The sequence below is a fragment of the Pseudonaja textilis genome, chromosome Z (assembly GCF_049901715.1).
Source record: "Pseudonaja textilis isolate UNSWEBS1 chromosome Z, rPseTex1.2, whole genome shotgun sequence".
Classification (NCBI taxonomy): domain Eukaryota; kingdom Metazoa; phylum Chordata; class Lepidosauria; order Squamata; family Elapidae; genus Pseudonaja; species Pseudonaja textilis.
This window is the reverse complement of record NC_142008.1, coordinates 60,208,748-60,224,757: the sequence shown is the minus strand read 5'-3', so window position 1 is coordinate 60,224,757 and position 16,010 is coordinate 60,208,748. Positions and strand designations below refer to the sequence as shown.

The 16,010-nt window shown below is 40.1% G+C and overlaps 1 protein-coding gene across 46 annotated transcripts in view; it reads left to right on the top strand.

Annotated features, from left to right (window-relative positions):
* The window catches only part of CLASP2 (cytoplasmic linker associated protein 2), a 289,137-nt gene that overhangs the window by 80,075 nt on the left and 193,052 nt on the right, over positions 1–16,010 (top strand). For 38 of the 46 annotated variants that reach the window (XM_087915720.1, XM_087915696.1, XM_087915693.1 and 35 more), the window contains one exon: positions 735–881. In XM_087915720.1, the coding sequence (XP_087771846.1) occupies positions 735–881 (147 nt within the window). Of the gene's footprint in view, positions 1–132; positions 296–734; positions 882–16,010 lie in introns of those variants that run through there. The other 8 variants (XM_087915730.1, XM_087915727.1, XM_087915733.1 and 5 more) reach the window with 6 other exon arrangements.

Below are 16,010 nucleotides of genomic sequence, written 5' to 3'. Positions count from 1 at the left end.
TTTGTGTGAAGAATTTTTCACCTTTTCATCTAGCAGTGGCTACCAGCAGATGATGTCACCTTGCAGCTGATTGGTTGTTTCAGTACCTAGTGCAGGCAAGAGACAGAAGGATGCCGGCACAAATCTCTGTGTTGAATCTGTGGTGTTTTTTCTCAGTTTTATGTGGAATATTTTGATAAATATTTAGATTATTCAACTATACGGCCATGTGAGCAAGTGGGAATATCTTAGTGCAAGGGCTGTTGAAGAGCTGTTAGAGGAATGAGGCGGCTGATCTGTAAACGGATCTGTGATTGTAAGTGTTAAAATCAGGGTGGAGGGAATGAGCAGGGAGTGTTCGTATGCACGTTGTAGGAGGATGTGTAGCAGAAATGGCAAGTAAGAATAGTAGAAAATCAGTGTTTTTCTTACAGAAATGCTGAATTAAACTGAAAATGTAAATGTTTAGTTGGAATTACAAATTGTAAGTGAACAGGAAATATATATCTAATGGATTTTTCCTTAGCTGTCAAAGATTAACCTTAAAAATGATGGATTCTATCATTCGCAAGCCTATTATATGAAATGAAATTACATTATTTCTTTTCTTTTGTTGCTGTTGTTTGTAGCCTTAAAGAAAAATGACATTCCATTTGGTTGGATTTTTGCTATAGTACAGCTGGAAATATTTATTTTAAAAACAAAATAACATGGAGTTATAATGTATGTTTTTCTTTTTAAAAACACCTTTCTAGATAAAAGCTTTGATGATGAAGAATCAGTGGATGGAAATAGGCCATCTGCAACTGCTTCAGGTTTCAAGGTCCCTGCACCTAAAAAACCTGGAAATCCTTCAAATACTACAAGAAAGCCAGGATCTGCTGGTGGGCCCAAAGTTGTAGGTAAGGATAAACAATTTCGATGTCAGGATATTTTATTTTAATTTAATGAGAATGATAATAAAGATCTTTAAATCATAATGTATCATTCACAATTGTAGTATTTTTTCAAGTCCAAAAAGTGTAAAATATCTTCAAAAGCTTAGGTCTTAGATGAAATGTAATAATAATTCTATAATATAAATGACAAATTTAACATTTTGAATGGATGCACTAGCTTTCTAACTTTTTGTAACTAGTAAGAAAAACACAGTTAATTGCTATCATGTTAGAAATCATATCTTATGCAATTAATAAACACTGACACATTCCCATGTACAGAAAAATTTCAAAATAAATAAAACAATCAATCCTAATAATATACCAGGGAAAGAAAGAGAACTATGGAACAGACTATATGAAATTTGTCATAGAGATAGATACATTGATCATAAACAAGTTTTTAAAAAAATACTTTCATATTTCAGTAAATTATGAGTTGCAGGTGTTTATTTTTGTTCTTTTGAAATAGTTGAAAATGGAAGTATTTGACAAAAATAAATATTTCCATTTCCAGATTATTTATTTGACCCACAATTAATACTTGAATTAAAAAATGCATCTCAGATGTAAAACTCATAGGTGATACTGAATGTATGTTTAGCCTACATTAATCTGTCAGATAAAAATATTTATTGTCTCATCCAATTTGCTTTTTCAATGTAGTTTTTAATAGTTAATGAAGGTGCGTCATTATTTGAGTGGAGTATTGCTTAAAATGTTTTCAGGGTAAATCAAGAAGCATTTTAAAATAGGTAAAAATGAATTTCTGCTGTTTGTGTTCATATAAATATATATTTTTCTGTCTTGCCTTTTATTCATCTACCTACTAAACATCAAATATTCTTTGTATAAGTCTGCAACAGCTATGTTTTTAACCAACATTAGGAAATGTCCTCAAATTTAGCTACATGTTAGGTAAGGCAATATAAGTGGCTTGGCATATTATTTATATTGTACATATATTTTGTTATTCTATTTCGGTTTTTATAATTTTGAAATAAACTGCTATTGTGACAAAATCAAATTCTTTATAGTTTCTTAGTACAGTTTAAACTACTGGGAAAAAATTGTCTTCATTATCTATGCCCGTGATGGCAAACCTCTGGCACACGTGCCAGAAGTGGCACGCAGAGCAATTTCTGTCGGCACACGATCCACTGCGTATGCAGGCACACCTCCCGCCAGCCAGCTAATTGTCGTGAGTCTGCCGCGTATGCGCAGGAGGAGACATGCGTGCAAGAAATGTGTGCGCATGCACAGGGGGTGGGACCCATGGGGATTGCACATGGATGCACAGAGGCGCATGGCGCGGGGGTCCATGCGTGCATGCATAGGGGGTGTGCACGCATGCCTACACCCATAATGCAATGTGCGTGCACTTTCAGCACGCAATGAAGAAAAGGTTAGCCATCACTATGCACATACATTTTCTCTGCAGGAAAAATAAATTTCTTTTTTTCCTTTAAAAATTACTGATGAAAAATAGTAGTCTAGAGAACAAGAAGTTATAAGATTAGAAAAGTTTTAAAACTGTTTGCCCATGTCTTTGTGGGTTCAGTCTCTAAATAAACAAAATGTATGCTTAAAAGTACATGTATGAAAACCGATTATTTTGCTGAGCTTATTTTCATTATTAAGCTATATGCTATTTATGTATATGGAATGAAATTGCCATCTGTAAATATAGAGAAATCTCATGATTGTTTACAATTTTAGGAAAAAATGAACAACTGAGTCAATTCATTGGGAGTTAAATATTGGAACTGAATAATGTTTGTGCAAGGAAGATTATAATAACTAGATTAAATTGCCACATTTGTATTTTTGAGGCAATATCAGGAAATTGTTTTTTCTAAACAATCAGTATAGCATTTTTCTAAAGATTGTCAGACAACAACAACAACAACAACAACAACAATAATAATATTCTAACAGTGAAGTGACTGAGTAGGTTGAATTTACATTGTCTTCATGGATCTTAAATGTACTTTTAGCTAGATCAGGGATGTCAAACTCAAGGCCCATGGGCCGAATCCAGCCCACGGGATGCTTAGATCTGGCTTACAGGGTCACCCTGGAAACAGTGAAGGACCAGCCTGCGCTGGCAGAGGGTTGCAGGAGGCTGTTGTAGCCGAAAACAGAGCTCGGGAGCCGGTTTTCACTGGCAAGCTCTCAGGCCGCCACAGGCAACCCTGACATGAGTGACATTGACTTAGCCACACCCACCCTGGCTCTCCAAGGTCAAACACAACCCTGATGCAGCCCTCAATGAAATCGAGTTTGACACCCTTGTACTAGATTGTTAATGTTTTGATCATGAGGATTTCTTTCTTTTTTCCCCCCATCAAGTTTTTTATTTTATATTACTTATACATATCAGCATGTGAATGGTGTGATACCTGGGCATCATACATTTTGATACAAATAGATGTAATACTATTACTTCTAATTATTACATTTCATTTTCATTATTTCATATTGTTTACATATACCTTATACTTCAGTTTCTAAACCTCTCTTGTTCTTTCATATATCTTTATATCTATATCTATACACACACAATAATTATCTATCCCTCTTATATCTTTTTTAATGTTTTTCCCCCATATCACTATAATATTCAAAGACATTTCTTTGCTATTTCCCATCTTTCACCAGTTTTATTATTCATATTTCCCTTATTTTACTTTTCGCCTCTATTTATGTTAAAATTTCAGCCTTCATTCTTTCATTATCCAATGTCTCAATTTACACTTCTAATACCAAACACAATCATTTAAACGTTTAAAGAACATCTATTCATGTTCTTACCAATCATCCAAACCATACGTTTCTACTGTTAATACGCATGTTTACATTAAAATATATTCTTTAATTATCTAATCACCCATTGTTTAATTGTATCGTTTTATTTCTAATCATATTTTATGCATATTTAATAATAGCAATAGCACTTAGATTTATATACCGCTTTATAGTGCTTTACAGCTCTCTCAAAATGGTTTACAGAGTCAGCATGTTGCCCGCAACAATTTGGGTCCTCATTTTACCCACCTCGGAAGGATGGAAGGCTGAGTCAACCTTGAGCCTGGTGGGATTCAATCTGCCAAATTGCAGTAGGAGTAGCTTGCAGTACTGCACTCTTGACCACTGCACCACCGAGGCTCCTTATGTTTATAATATAATTTATACTAATGTCATCATTCAATCTCTAATTTTCCAATTAATACTTAATTCTTATTCATAATTCCCATATTTCACTCTTCATATCTATTCATCCTAAAATAATATCCTAATGTCTATTACACTACATACAGAATAATTATTCAGCCTATATAATTCTAATATTAATACATATGCTTTTATTGAAATGTATTCATGGAAGATCTTTTACCTCTCCTTTTTTTTAATCCATCATCTCTTGTTCGCATCAGAACTTTTAGTTGGTTTTTTTTTTCACTTGCCTTCCATATTTTTCTCTTTAAGTCTTTTACTCCATCTATTTCTAGATCTATATTCTGACTATGTAGTCTAACTTTTTCTCTTCTCTCTACCCTTCCCCACTGTCTAGCTTAAAGCTATTAGTTCTAGCCCCTATCTCTTTTCCCCAGATATCTTCTTGTTTCTCCCATTTCCTTTTTAAATACTTTAAAACATTTCTCTCCTGTTTTAATTCCTTACTCATTATTAATTTTGGTAATATCTCTTTCTTGTCTTCTTTTTGCTGGTTTCTCAATTCTGCTTTCCCCTCCATTCCTTCTGATGGCTCCTTTCTTTCCTCATTGTCCTGGTCTTTGTTCATTGCCCCTTGTATAGTATTTTCCAGTTTTTGGCCTATACCAGTGATGGCTAATCTTTTTGTGTCACGTGCCAAAAGCCACCCATAATGCAGTGAATGCGCGACCCCCTCCTGCTCCCCCTGCCCTTTGGACATGCAACCCCCCGTTCCCCATTTTGGGCCTAGTAGGCCTCCCTGCAGCCTCCTAGGAACAACAACGGGCATTGGGGGGGCGTGCCACACCCCCCCCCGCATCTCAATTTTGGCCCTAGTAGGCCTCCATGCAGCCTCCCGGGAGCAAAAATGGGAGCGTGGGAGGCATCCTGCTCCCAATGCGCTCACCCCCACACCCACGCTTCCCCTGCCCCCCGGGTATGCGCACACATCTCCCACATATGCCCCGCCCCCTGGGCATGCATAGCAGAGACCCAAAAATCAGTTGGTTGGCAGAAGGCACATGCATGGTGGAGCTGAGCTCGGCTAACGGCTCGTGTGCCTGCAGAGAGGGCTCTGTGTGCTACCTGTGGCAGGCGTGCCATAGGTTCGCCATCACAGGTCTATGCAATCAAATATTTTCACCATCACCTTATGTTGTTCCTGTATAAGGTCCTTAATCCTTTGAAGCATCAACTCCATTCCATTTAAAACTCTACTCATTTCCGCCTTGCGTTGCATTTCATTTGGTTTAATAGGTCTCATTTTTAGTCAATTGTCCAGGATTCATTAATTCCAAACAGAGCTTGCCAAGTCACAATTTTTAATATCTCATCAATGGTTAGTCAAATCAATTTTAAATACCCCCATGGTTTTCCAAGGCCTCTTCAAGTTACTTTTATACATTCAATAACATTTAGGGGTCTTTTAACTAAAGTTCTTATTTAATATTCCAATCTCCAGTGGTCTTAGAGTAGATACATGTAATCTAGAAAGTATTTTCAGTCCTTCAGGTGGTTATTCCCAGAATTGCATAGTTGCCCTCTCATCAGCAGATTGGTGCTCTCTGCATCAGCCTGTTTCAACCTCTCTTCAATATTGCTGGCAAGTCCGATTTTAATGATTTTGAATTATAGTTCCAGTAAGTAAGCAGTATTAATAGAAAAGATTTTAGGTCCATAAATTCAGCATTTTAAAAATGCCTTCTCAATATCATGTCTTTTTACTTTGAGAGTTCAATTTTCTATAGATTTTTTTTTAATTCTCTTCTTAAATTCTCCAGGTATTTTTTCAAAGTGTCTGTTTGATAAATAGTTCTAAATATATATTCTCCTTAGATTCCTTGGGGTCAGATTTCAACAAAAAGTATTCTCTCACCCAGGTCACACACCATTTACTGTCTCTTCGCTTCTACACTGACTTAGGTATTCAGACTGTCCCTGACTTCATGGCAGCCATGTTGACTGCTGATGTTTCTTGTCTTCAGATGAGGAGGATTTGCCAAGTCAGGGAGGAGGCATGTGGCTCTCTTGACCCGCAAGGCACCCCCATTTACTTCACCACCCCTACAGGGTGGCTATGACTTCTTTCGGAGCCCCTTGATGGGGAAAGGTCGGAGTGGGGCCACAGAGCTCAGTGTCCTTGCTTCCGATAGTACCAGAAATACAGCCGGAAGTCTGATGATGAGTATTTATTTATTGATAAGAATGTAATAAGATGTGAGATCCTAAGAGCTTTTTTTTTTTTGAATTAACTGTTTTTAGTCTAAAGATAAGAGCTGCAATCCATTTCACAAACCTGACCCCTCTTTATATATGCAAGTATGTGAAGAACTGACCTACAGGTAATCCTTGATTTAATGACCATAATTGAGCCCAAAATTTATGTTGCTAAGCAAGGCAGTGATTAGGTAACTTTTGCCCCGTTTCTTTTGTCCTTATCATATTTCTTGCCATTCGTGTTGAATGAATCTGGCTTTGCCACTTAATCAGAAGGTCACAAAAGATGATCACATGACATCAGGATACTACACTTGTCATAAATACATGCCAGTTGCCAAGCTTCCCAATTTTGATCCCGTGGCTATAAGGAGGTTGCAAAAATCATAGGTATGAAAAAGAGTCATAAGTAACTTTTTCAGCACTGCTGTAAATTGGAATAGTCACTTAAACCAGGGATGTCAAACTCGATTTAATTGATGGCCACATCAGGATTGTGGTTGACCTTGGGGGGGACCATGACAAGGGGGCATGGCCAGCTTGATAACACTCGTGTTGGAGGGATCTATGGTGACCTGGCGAGGCTGGGGGAATCCATTGTCTCCAGTCAAGGAAGAGCAAGCAACAAACCCTTGTCCACCAAAGGAGTCTCATCATCCCTCTCAGGCCAAGCGGAAGACCCCCCGACAGTGACCCAGGCTGCCCAGAGACCTGAGCAATGGAGGGCAAGCGCCTAGCCCCGGCCCTTGTATCCCCAGGGCACCAGAACCCCAGAGCTCAGCCTAGCCCCATTTCCTGGAGGCGCCTGGTTGTGCTTACCTACTCCTCGGGGCTGCTTCTGCTGTGCTTGCTCACCTTGGCCAGGTTGCTCATGGTGTGTGCTGGAAGGCAAAGTCTATGGGTCACACTTTTTTTGCTGTATAACAACAATTTATGTGATCTATTTAAAAGCAATTGTATTCATTTTGCTGATGATGTAAAATTATTCAATTCTACAAATATTTCAGTTGTTTTGCAAAGTGATCTCGACTGTGTCTGGAATGGTCATCTATTTGGCAACTTCAAATTTTGATTAATAAATGCTCTGTCTTACATACTGAAAAATGTAATCAGAATGTCAAGTATAAGCTAGGTGGCATTGATGTAGCAGATGACCCTCACTTTGTTAAGGACCTAGGTATACTTATCTTGCTAAAAAAGCATTAAGAGTTGTAAACTTAATTTTGTGATGCTTTTTTTCTGGAAACATTGTGCTTCTAATTAGAGCTTATAAAAGTTATGCTAGACCAATTTTAGAGTATTGTTCAACTGTTTGGATTCCTCACCATATATCTGACATCAGTACAATGGAGCGGGTTCAGTAGTAGTTCACGAGAAAAGTCTTGCACTTTTCTGTACAAAATAGAATTCCTTGTGCTACTAGGTTCAAAATTCTCGGTTTGGATCGCTGATATTGCATGCAAAAATATACGTAGTAATGTTTTATCTGTAAATGATTTTTTCTGTTTTAATCGCAATAATATGTGTGTGAACAACTGCTTTAAACTAAATGTAAATCATTCTAAAATTGACTGTAAAAATATGCTTTCTGTAACAGAGTCGTCAAAGTCTGGAATGTCCTACCTGATTCAGTTGTCTCAGCTACAAATTTTCACTGTTTCAGTCACAAATTGACTTACACGGTCCTTACTTCATACTTAAATGGTCAGTAGAGGGGGCGTACATAAGTGCACTAACACACCTATGGTCCCTGTTACTGTATTTTTATTCTCTTATTGTTCTCATTTTTGTTTGACGAATTGTAATAAATAATATCTCCAACCAAGTTGCCTCTCCTTCCTTTATCTTTATTTTTTGGCTCCAAGCAAGCCAGACACAATATTTGCTGTCTACCCTACCCCTTGTGTTGCAGGAACAGGGAAAGATTCCTTTTTGGGGAAGGAGGGAGATGACCCTGTCTCAACACCCTAGAGCACCACCACAAAGGACAGACCCCCCCCCTCCACCATTTCATCTTACCCCACCCAACACCATCAAGTGCTCCAGTCGGCTTGTCAACCCCAGGTGAAAGGAATCACCTCTCCTCTGCCGAATCAAGGGGTGGTGTCCCCTCACAACTTCCAGAGTGATGCCTGAGGAAGGATTCACTACCAGACCCAAATTAGGTATTCCCACGAAATAAGCTGCATCCTGTGAAATCTGGTCCATTGATAGCTTGCATGGAAACGGAGAGAATCCTCCGCACCAGATTTCACACATTGTATGAAAGTGACCTGAAGGTTTCGCTAAGCAGGGGATTGGGGCAGAGCTGCCTTGTCATCCTTTCAGGCAGCGTCCATGTGTTCTTTATCAGTGGCATTGTGATGTGGCAGTATAGGTCAGCTAGTCTCAAGGCTGGGGATGCTGGGATTTGGAGTCCTTCCCCATAGCGGGTTGATCCAGGCACCTCCTGAGGGGAAGAAAACCCATCCCTGCGGCTGCCTCACCTGAAGCTGGGTCTTGCCATGTCAGAATCAGGTCCTTGGAACATGGTGGCTGGCAGAGCAAAGGGCCAAGGTTGCTCCGCTGTTGCCCAGCCATGACTTACTTCCTCCTCCCTCCCTTCCTTCCTCCCCTGCTTCTCATTCCCATCTCTTTCCTTCCTGTGCACACAGAAAGGGGCAACGGTAGGGGATGAGATTAGCATTGCTGCAGCAGCCATGTCCCTGGCTGCTATGGCTTTCCAATGCAGGGTGGCAGTCCTAATGAAATGGAAGCCTCACGGACTGTGAAGCCAGGCCAGCGAGCAGGGCATGGCTCTGGTGCGGCCATGGTGCTGATCTATTCTACAACCTGTTGGCTGCCATCCAGGTCAGAATATGGTCAGCCTTAGATCTGGGCATGTGCTACGGCTGGAGTCCTGGGTAAAAGGGAAGTGTCCTCAACATAGTCATCCTGCAGGGCAAGATGGTCCCCAGGGACGCCAGGCTCCATGCGCTTGCCACCTCTAGTGCACTCTGAGGGTTGGGGTCGGGACAGACCCTCGCTGGCTCCAAGGCAGACCTGCATTCTGGCCTTGAAGGCTACCACCAGGTTGTAAATCAGCACCTGGTCAGCCTGGGCCAGGCAGAAGCACCACAGACCAGTTCTTCGCTGTTTCCAGGATGGCCCTGTGGGCCAGATCTAACCACATTGCAGATTGGATCTAGCCCATGTGGCTTGAGTTTGACATGTCTGACTTAAACAAATGGTTGTAAGTCAAAAACTCTCTGTATCTGCCCTCCAATCTCCTAGAATGCTCTCCTACAATCTATTCTTTCCCTCAAATATAGATTTTCTGATCATCTACAAAGAACATGGAATCTCCATTCTTCCAATTCATCAATGAAATATTTTGGGACATCAATATTTAGCATTTTCAGACAAAACAATGGACATCTTTACATATTGAATCATTTTCTTTTATAACTTAACTACCATGCTTGTAGTTGCAAAATATGCTTCCTAGTTATGTTATACCTATTTTTTTCTATTTTTGTGGTTGTAAAATGTAAATAAAATTTGCACAATAAGAACAATAGTATTTCTGTAGTATCTTTCAAATGTGGAGTATCTTAGTATATTCTTTAAACTATATTATGATAGCTTTCTGAGATTGGCTATTCATTTTGCAGAAAATAATGCTGAGAAATAGAACTATGTTTAAGAAAGTTGAACTGTGGACTCTCCAACTTTTAGACACGGGGCTTCAAAAATGTCTTGTTACCACATGTCCTCTAGTGTATTAGATGACAAATATTTTTTGCTAATTTCCACAAAGAAAGCATTTTACTGCTAAGTTATCAGAAATGGCAGGATTTCTAAACCAGCTTTTTATGTGGTATTCCCTCAAGAAATGGTATCCCTGTCACATAAAATCATGGTTGAAAGTTAAGATTATATCATAGTTTACTTAAAAATATTGGTTATCACACTCAGGTGACATATTTTTAAGAATCCTGCAGAGGATTCTGCTTTTATTAAATATTTTTATTAAATATTATTTATTAAACTGTTTCAATAAAAGAAATCTAGGTTAATCCTTTTTTAAAAAATAAGTTACAAGGAGAACTGTTATAAATAATTTAGGCTTAGCATGCTGTGGGCTTTACAGAGGAGCTCAAGCTACCAAATTAATTTTGCTGAGAAACAATCTTCTAATTTATTGTAGAAGAAAAAAACGTAAGAGAAGAATAAAGATAATAGAATACTGAGGATCTAACTTTAGTTGTTGGTGCTAAACAAAACCTTCAAAATAGATGCATGAAGGGAAGTTTTAAAGATTGAGAAGTGATATTGGCTAAGGCTGTATGCTCTTTTAGAAGTTTCTGTTTTTTCATTACTAAAGTCTAAAAATTTCTACTAAAAACTACCAGTAGGAATTTCAGAGACTCAGGTTTTTGTTCATTTGTTTATAAGTGGGCTTGTATTTTGTTCTGTGTGTTTAGATATTTCAAGATAATATTATTTCAAGAGTATGTATATGTATGTATACACACATACATGTACATGTGTGTGTGCATGCACACACACACACACACACACACACACCCCTTTATATTAATAAAGGAATATAAACAGGCAATGCATTTTTTCATTCAGTCATTTAGTAATTCTATTGGAAGAATGGCAAGATAGAATACACAGGGTCACAAATCTGTGCCACCTTAAAATAGTTCCATTCCTGTTTGTCCCTCTGTCTATCTCATTTGTTTTATTTCTGAGAAAAGGCTGGTCTTTAGCAAGCTTTATTTAAAAGTGTATGTTTTATTAATGTCTTTGCTTTCTTAAATTGAACATTAATTTTGAAAGTAATATATATATTTACTGTTTGATCTTGTATATGAACCCCTTCCAGATATTCACGTATATATATACCTACAGCCTTTCATTGTTTTTCATCAATACCTTGTTATACTTCATGGTGTAATCTGAAACAATTTCATTAATTGTTTTAGTAATTATAAACGATCAAAGGAACTGTACATAAATATAACTCTTAAAACTTGTTTTCAAGAAGAATTGCAAATCCTGTGGTTTAACAAAAAAAACTGTAGAATGTATGTATTGAGAAAAAATAGAAAAAAATAAATATAAAAAAAGCATTGCTTGATTCATTCTTTGTTTCATATGAACATTGTGTTCCTATTAATTACATCATTTAAACAGTCTTAGTATTCTCCTGTGGCCAGTACTGCAGCAACTGGTTCTGTAGTTGTACACTGCTCAAAAAAATAAGGGGAACACAAAAATAAGACATCCTAGATCTGAATGAATGAAATATTCTTATTAAATACCTTGTTCATTACATAGTTGAATGTGCTGACAACAAAATCACACAAAAATTATCAATGGAAATCAAATTTATCAACTCATGGAGGTCTGGATTTGAAGTTACACTCAAAGTGGAAAAAAACACTACAGGCTGATCCAACTTTGATGTAATGTCCTTAAAACAAGTCAAAATGAGGCTCAGTAGTGTGTGTGGCCTTCACATGCCTGTATGACCTCCATACAATGCCTGGGTATGCTCCTGATGAGGTAGCGGATGGTCTCTTGAGGGATCTCCTCTCACACCTGGATTAAAGCATCCCCCAACTCCTGGACAGTCTGTGGTGCAATGTGGCGTTAGTGGATGGAGCGAGACATGATGTCCCAGATGTGCTCAATTGGATTTAGGTCTGGGGAACGGACAGGCCAGTCCATAGCATCAATGCCTTCATCTTGCAGGAGCTGCCACATGAGGTCCAGCATTGTCTCGCATTAGGAGGAACCCAGGGCCAACCGCACCAGCATATGGTCTCACAAAGGGTCTGAGGATCTCATCTCGGTACCTAATGGGAGTCAGGCTACTTCTGGTGAGCATATGGAGGGCTGTGCAGCCCCCTAAAGAAATGCCACCCCACATCATTTCTGACCCACTGCCAAACCAGTCTTGCTGGAGGATGTTGCAGGCAGCAGAACGTTCTCTATGGCGTCTCCAGACCCTGTCACATCTGTCACATGTGCTCAGTGTGAACCTGCTTTCATCTGTGAAGAGCACAGGGCGCCAGTGGTGAATTTGCCAATCTTGGTGTTCTCTGGCAAATGCCAAACATCCTGCATGGAGTTGGGCTGTAAGCACAACCCCCACCCATGGACGTCGGGCCCTCATACCACCCTCATGGAGTCTGTTTCTGACCGTTTGAGCAGCCACATGCACATTTGCGGCCCGCTGGAGGTCATTTTGCAGGGCTCTGGCAGTGTTCCTCCTGTCCCTCCTTGCACAAAGGCGGAGGTAGTGGTCCTGATGCTGGGTTGTTGCCCTCCTATGGCCTCCTCCACATCTCCTGATGTACTGGCCTGTCTCCTGGTAGTGCCTCCATGCTCTGGACACTACGCAGACAGACACAGAAAACCTTCTTGCCACAGCTCACATTGATATGCCATCCTGGATGAGCTGCACTACCTGAGCCACTTGTGTGGGTTGTAGACTCCGTCTCATGGTACCACTAGAGTGAAAGTACCACCAGCATTCAAAAGTGACCAAACCACCAGCCAGAAAGCATAGGAACTGAGAAGTGGTCTGTGGTCACCACCTGCTGAACCACTTCTTTACTGGGGATGTCTTACTAACTGCCTATGCTTTCCACCTGTTGTCTATTCCATTTGCACAACAGCATGTGAAATTGATTGTCAATCAGTATTGCCACTTAAGTGGACAGTTTGATTTCACAGAAGTGTGATTGACTTGGAGTTACATTGTGTTGTTTAAGTGTTCCCTTTATTTTTTTTTGCGCAGTGTATTTTCATCTGTCTCTCCCTCCCTTCCACTCTCTCAAATATATGCTATTACTTCTGGGCTTTTTAAATTGAATTCTTGATATTAAGGCAAGAGTATAATGGAAAAGAATTTAAGACAAAGTCAATGATACCAAGTTTGGTTTTTAATACAGTACAACTATTATTGCCTAATAAACTCTTATTGTTCTAAGCACTTTAGTTATCTTCATCCTATTCATCCTACATTATCCTATTTTTTCAGTATAAATAAGAGATTTGTCTATGGAAATTCTCAGTCATCCAGGTCATGGCTGTCCCCAAACTGCTTTTCCGTGAGGCAGCCAGACTTTCTTGTTTTTCTTTGAAGAAGTTTCACTTCTCATCCAAGAAGCTTCTTCAGCTCTGACTGGATGGTGGGGAATGAGGCCGGAGAATGTGTAGCTCCGAAGTCTTTGTTCATTGCAAGGCATGAACATTATGTGGTTAAGAAAATTTTGGATTCTAGGATTTTCAGGGGGAAGTTACAATATTTAATTTATTGGAAAGGTTATCCAATTTCACAAGAGACTTGGGTTAATAGCTGGAAAATTAATGCTGATAGATTGGTGGGAAAATTCCATGAAAAATTGCCTTAAGCCTAAGGCGAATTCTGAGGGTGGCAGAAGAGGTTAAAATGTGCATTGTATGATTGTGTTTAACCTAATTTCAATCTTTGTATTTTATGTCACTTCAGGGGTTTCTTTTCAAATGAGGGAAGGCAGACTGTCAAGCCCAAAATTGACGTATGTGTAGCCATTTTAGTTAGGCTTAGTATATATTATTTTTCTTACTTTCTCTTTGGCGGTCATGGGGAAGGGTTTCGGGCTTGCCACATTCCTAAGTGGGGAGGAGTGGAGATAGGGAGAGTTGTTTAGGCTAGCTGATTCTTCTTTCCATGGGAAAATGAGCTGACTGTGTTCAGGCCCTTTGAGGTGGAGATTTATGACATCAAGCAATGTTGAATTACTTCTGTTGGAGAATGTGACTTTTGGGGGTTGTTTCTACCTTCTGATATTGTGGGGTAATTCTGGGTTGTGTCAGATCCGGAATTACAATGGACTTTGCCAATTTGATGCTTTCCTTAAAAAAAGAAATGGTTTTGGAAAACGGACTTTGCTCTTTTCTTTTTAAATGGATTTCATCACTTGGAAATCTGCCAGCTGCATTTTCTCCTTTGTCTTCTTCGTTGCCTTCTTGTTCTTCAGTTGATTCAGGGTTCTCTGGGATGTCAACAGTTGTGGGGCTGGACAAGTTGTGACCCAATGGTCCTCCTTCCCACATTGGAAGCAGACTCCCACTGGGCATCATGGGGTCTCCTCGGGACTGAAGTGAGGGCTTCTGGGGTCCTCCATTCCAGGGAGCATCTCTCCTGGCTTCTCCAGAGTTGGCACTCAAGTCCAACGTTCCTTTTATACTCCATCAGATCAACTCCACTATAGTTGCCGGTTGGTACCAGGTATGGAGCTCATCTGGGATACCTCGTGGCAGGTAGTTTTGATACAGCTCCCTACTCAGCCCATCTTGGAATTGATAAATCAGGTATTGCTCCAGCAACCCTGCCAGGCTTCAGAATTCTCGGAGGTATTCAGCCACCAGCCCGGTTCCCTGTGGGATGGTCCAGATCTCTGCTTCTGCTCTATGGGTCTGTGAGGGGTCCCTGAATCTGGCCCAGAGCTCCTCCATAAAGGTGTCAATGTTCCTCAACTCTGGAGCTCCTTCAACATGGAGGGACACCACCCAGCCCACCACTTCCCTCTCCACTTATGGTGATGATGTACACGCACACAATGTCATCCTGATAGTCAGCCCCATGTCAATATGATTGCTCCACTTTGGAAGTAAGCTAACTTTTCTGGCTTCCTGTCAAACGTTGCTCTCAACGGAGGGGGCTCTCAGTTGCCACAGATCAGCATGTAGCCCAGTGGCACTCCCAGTGCGTGTGGGATCGCCTGTGCCTGCTATCCCGCAGCATCCTGAAACACTTGGGGTTGTCTCAGGACCACCTGGGGAATGTGGTTGTCTCTTGGGGACTTGCAGTCATTCAAGTCATTGATCCCAGCATTGCCTGGTGCATTGATACCATTCCACGCATTTCAATCCCGACGAATCTCTCAGTTGTTCCACTGAAGGGCTATGGCACGCCATCAGGTATTTCCAGTCCATCAATTCCTCCCACTCCACAACCCTCTTGGCCATCCACTTCGACCCCTGACTTATATCCACCCCAGTGGGATCAGTTAGCAGCTTTTAACACTGTCCCCTACCTTGGTTCCTTTAGTTTGAGAAGGAAAGCTTTGGCTGCAAATCCTTCCTCTTACCCTGGAAGCTGCTTTGTTTCTCCACTTGCTCTTAGGATCGAGTCATGACTACTTACATTCCAGAGTCCACCAGAGTTCCCACCAGCAATTCTTTTGAAGGGATGGTCCCAGCTTTTGCTGCCGCCTCCACTTTTTACTCTGCACCAGACATCATCATCTTTTCTCACCTTATAGCACTTTTGGCGTTGACTGAGTAGACTGCATTGGGGTTGATAAAGGAGAGTTTGTTTAAGGTCAAACATTTGACTAGCGACCCCAAGAATAGTAGGCACTCTCAAGAATTTTGAAATCCTAAAAGCAAAACTTTATTGGAGACATCATTCCAGGTCTGGAGAATCAAAATGAACTCTGGTTTTTCCTGAACAATGTGTGTATAGTTAAACAATAGCTTTCTTTTCCCACCCTTGGTTAGTCACATTGTCCAATTATGAATTGTTTTGTTTTGAGGACTATTCACTTTTCTGTCAGACACCTGCATCAGTGGCCTTGGTGGGCTCTTGGCTCTCATGGTCCATCTCTGGTG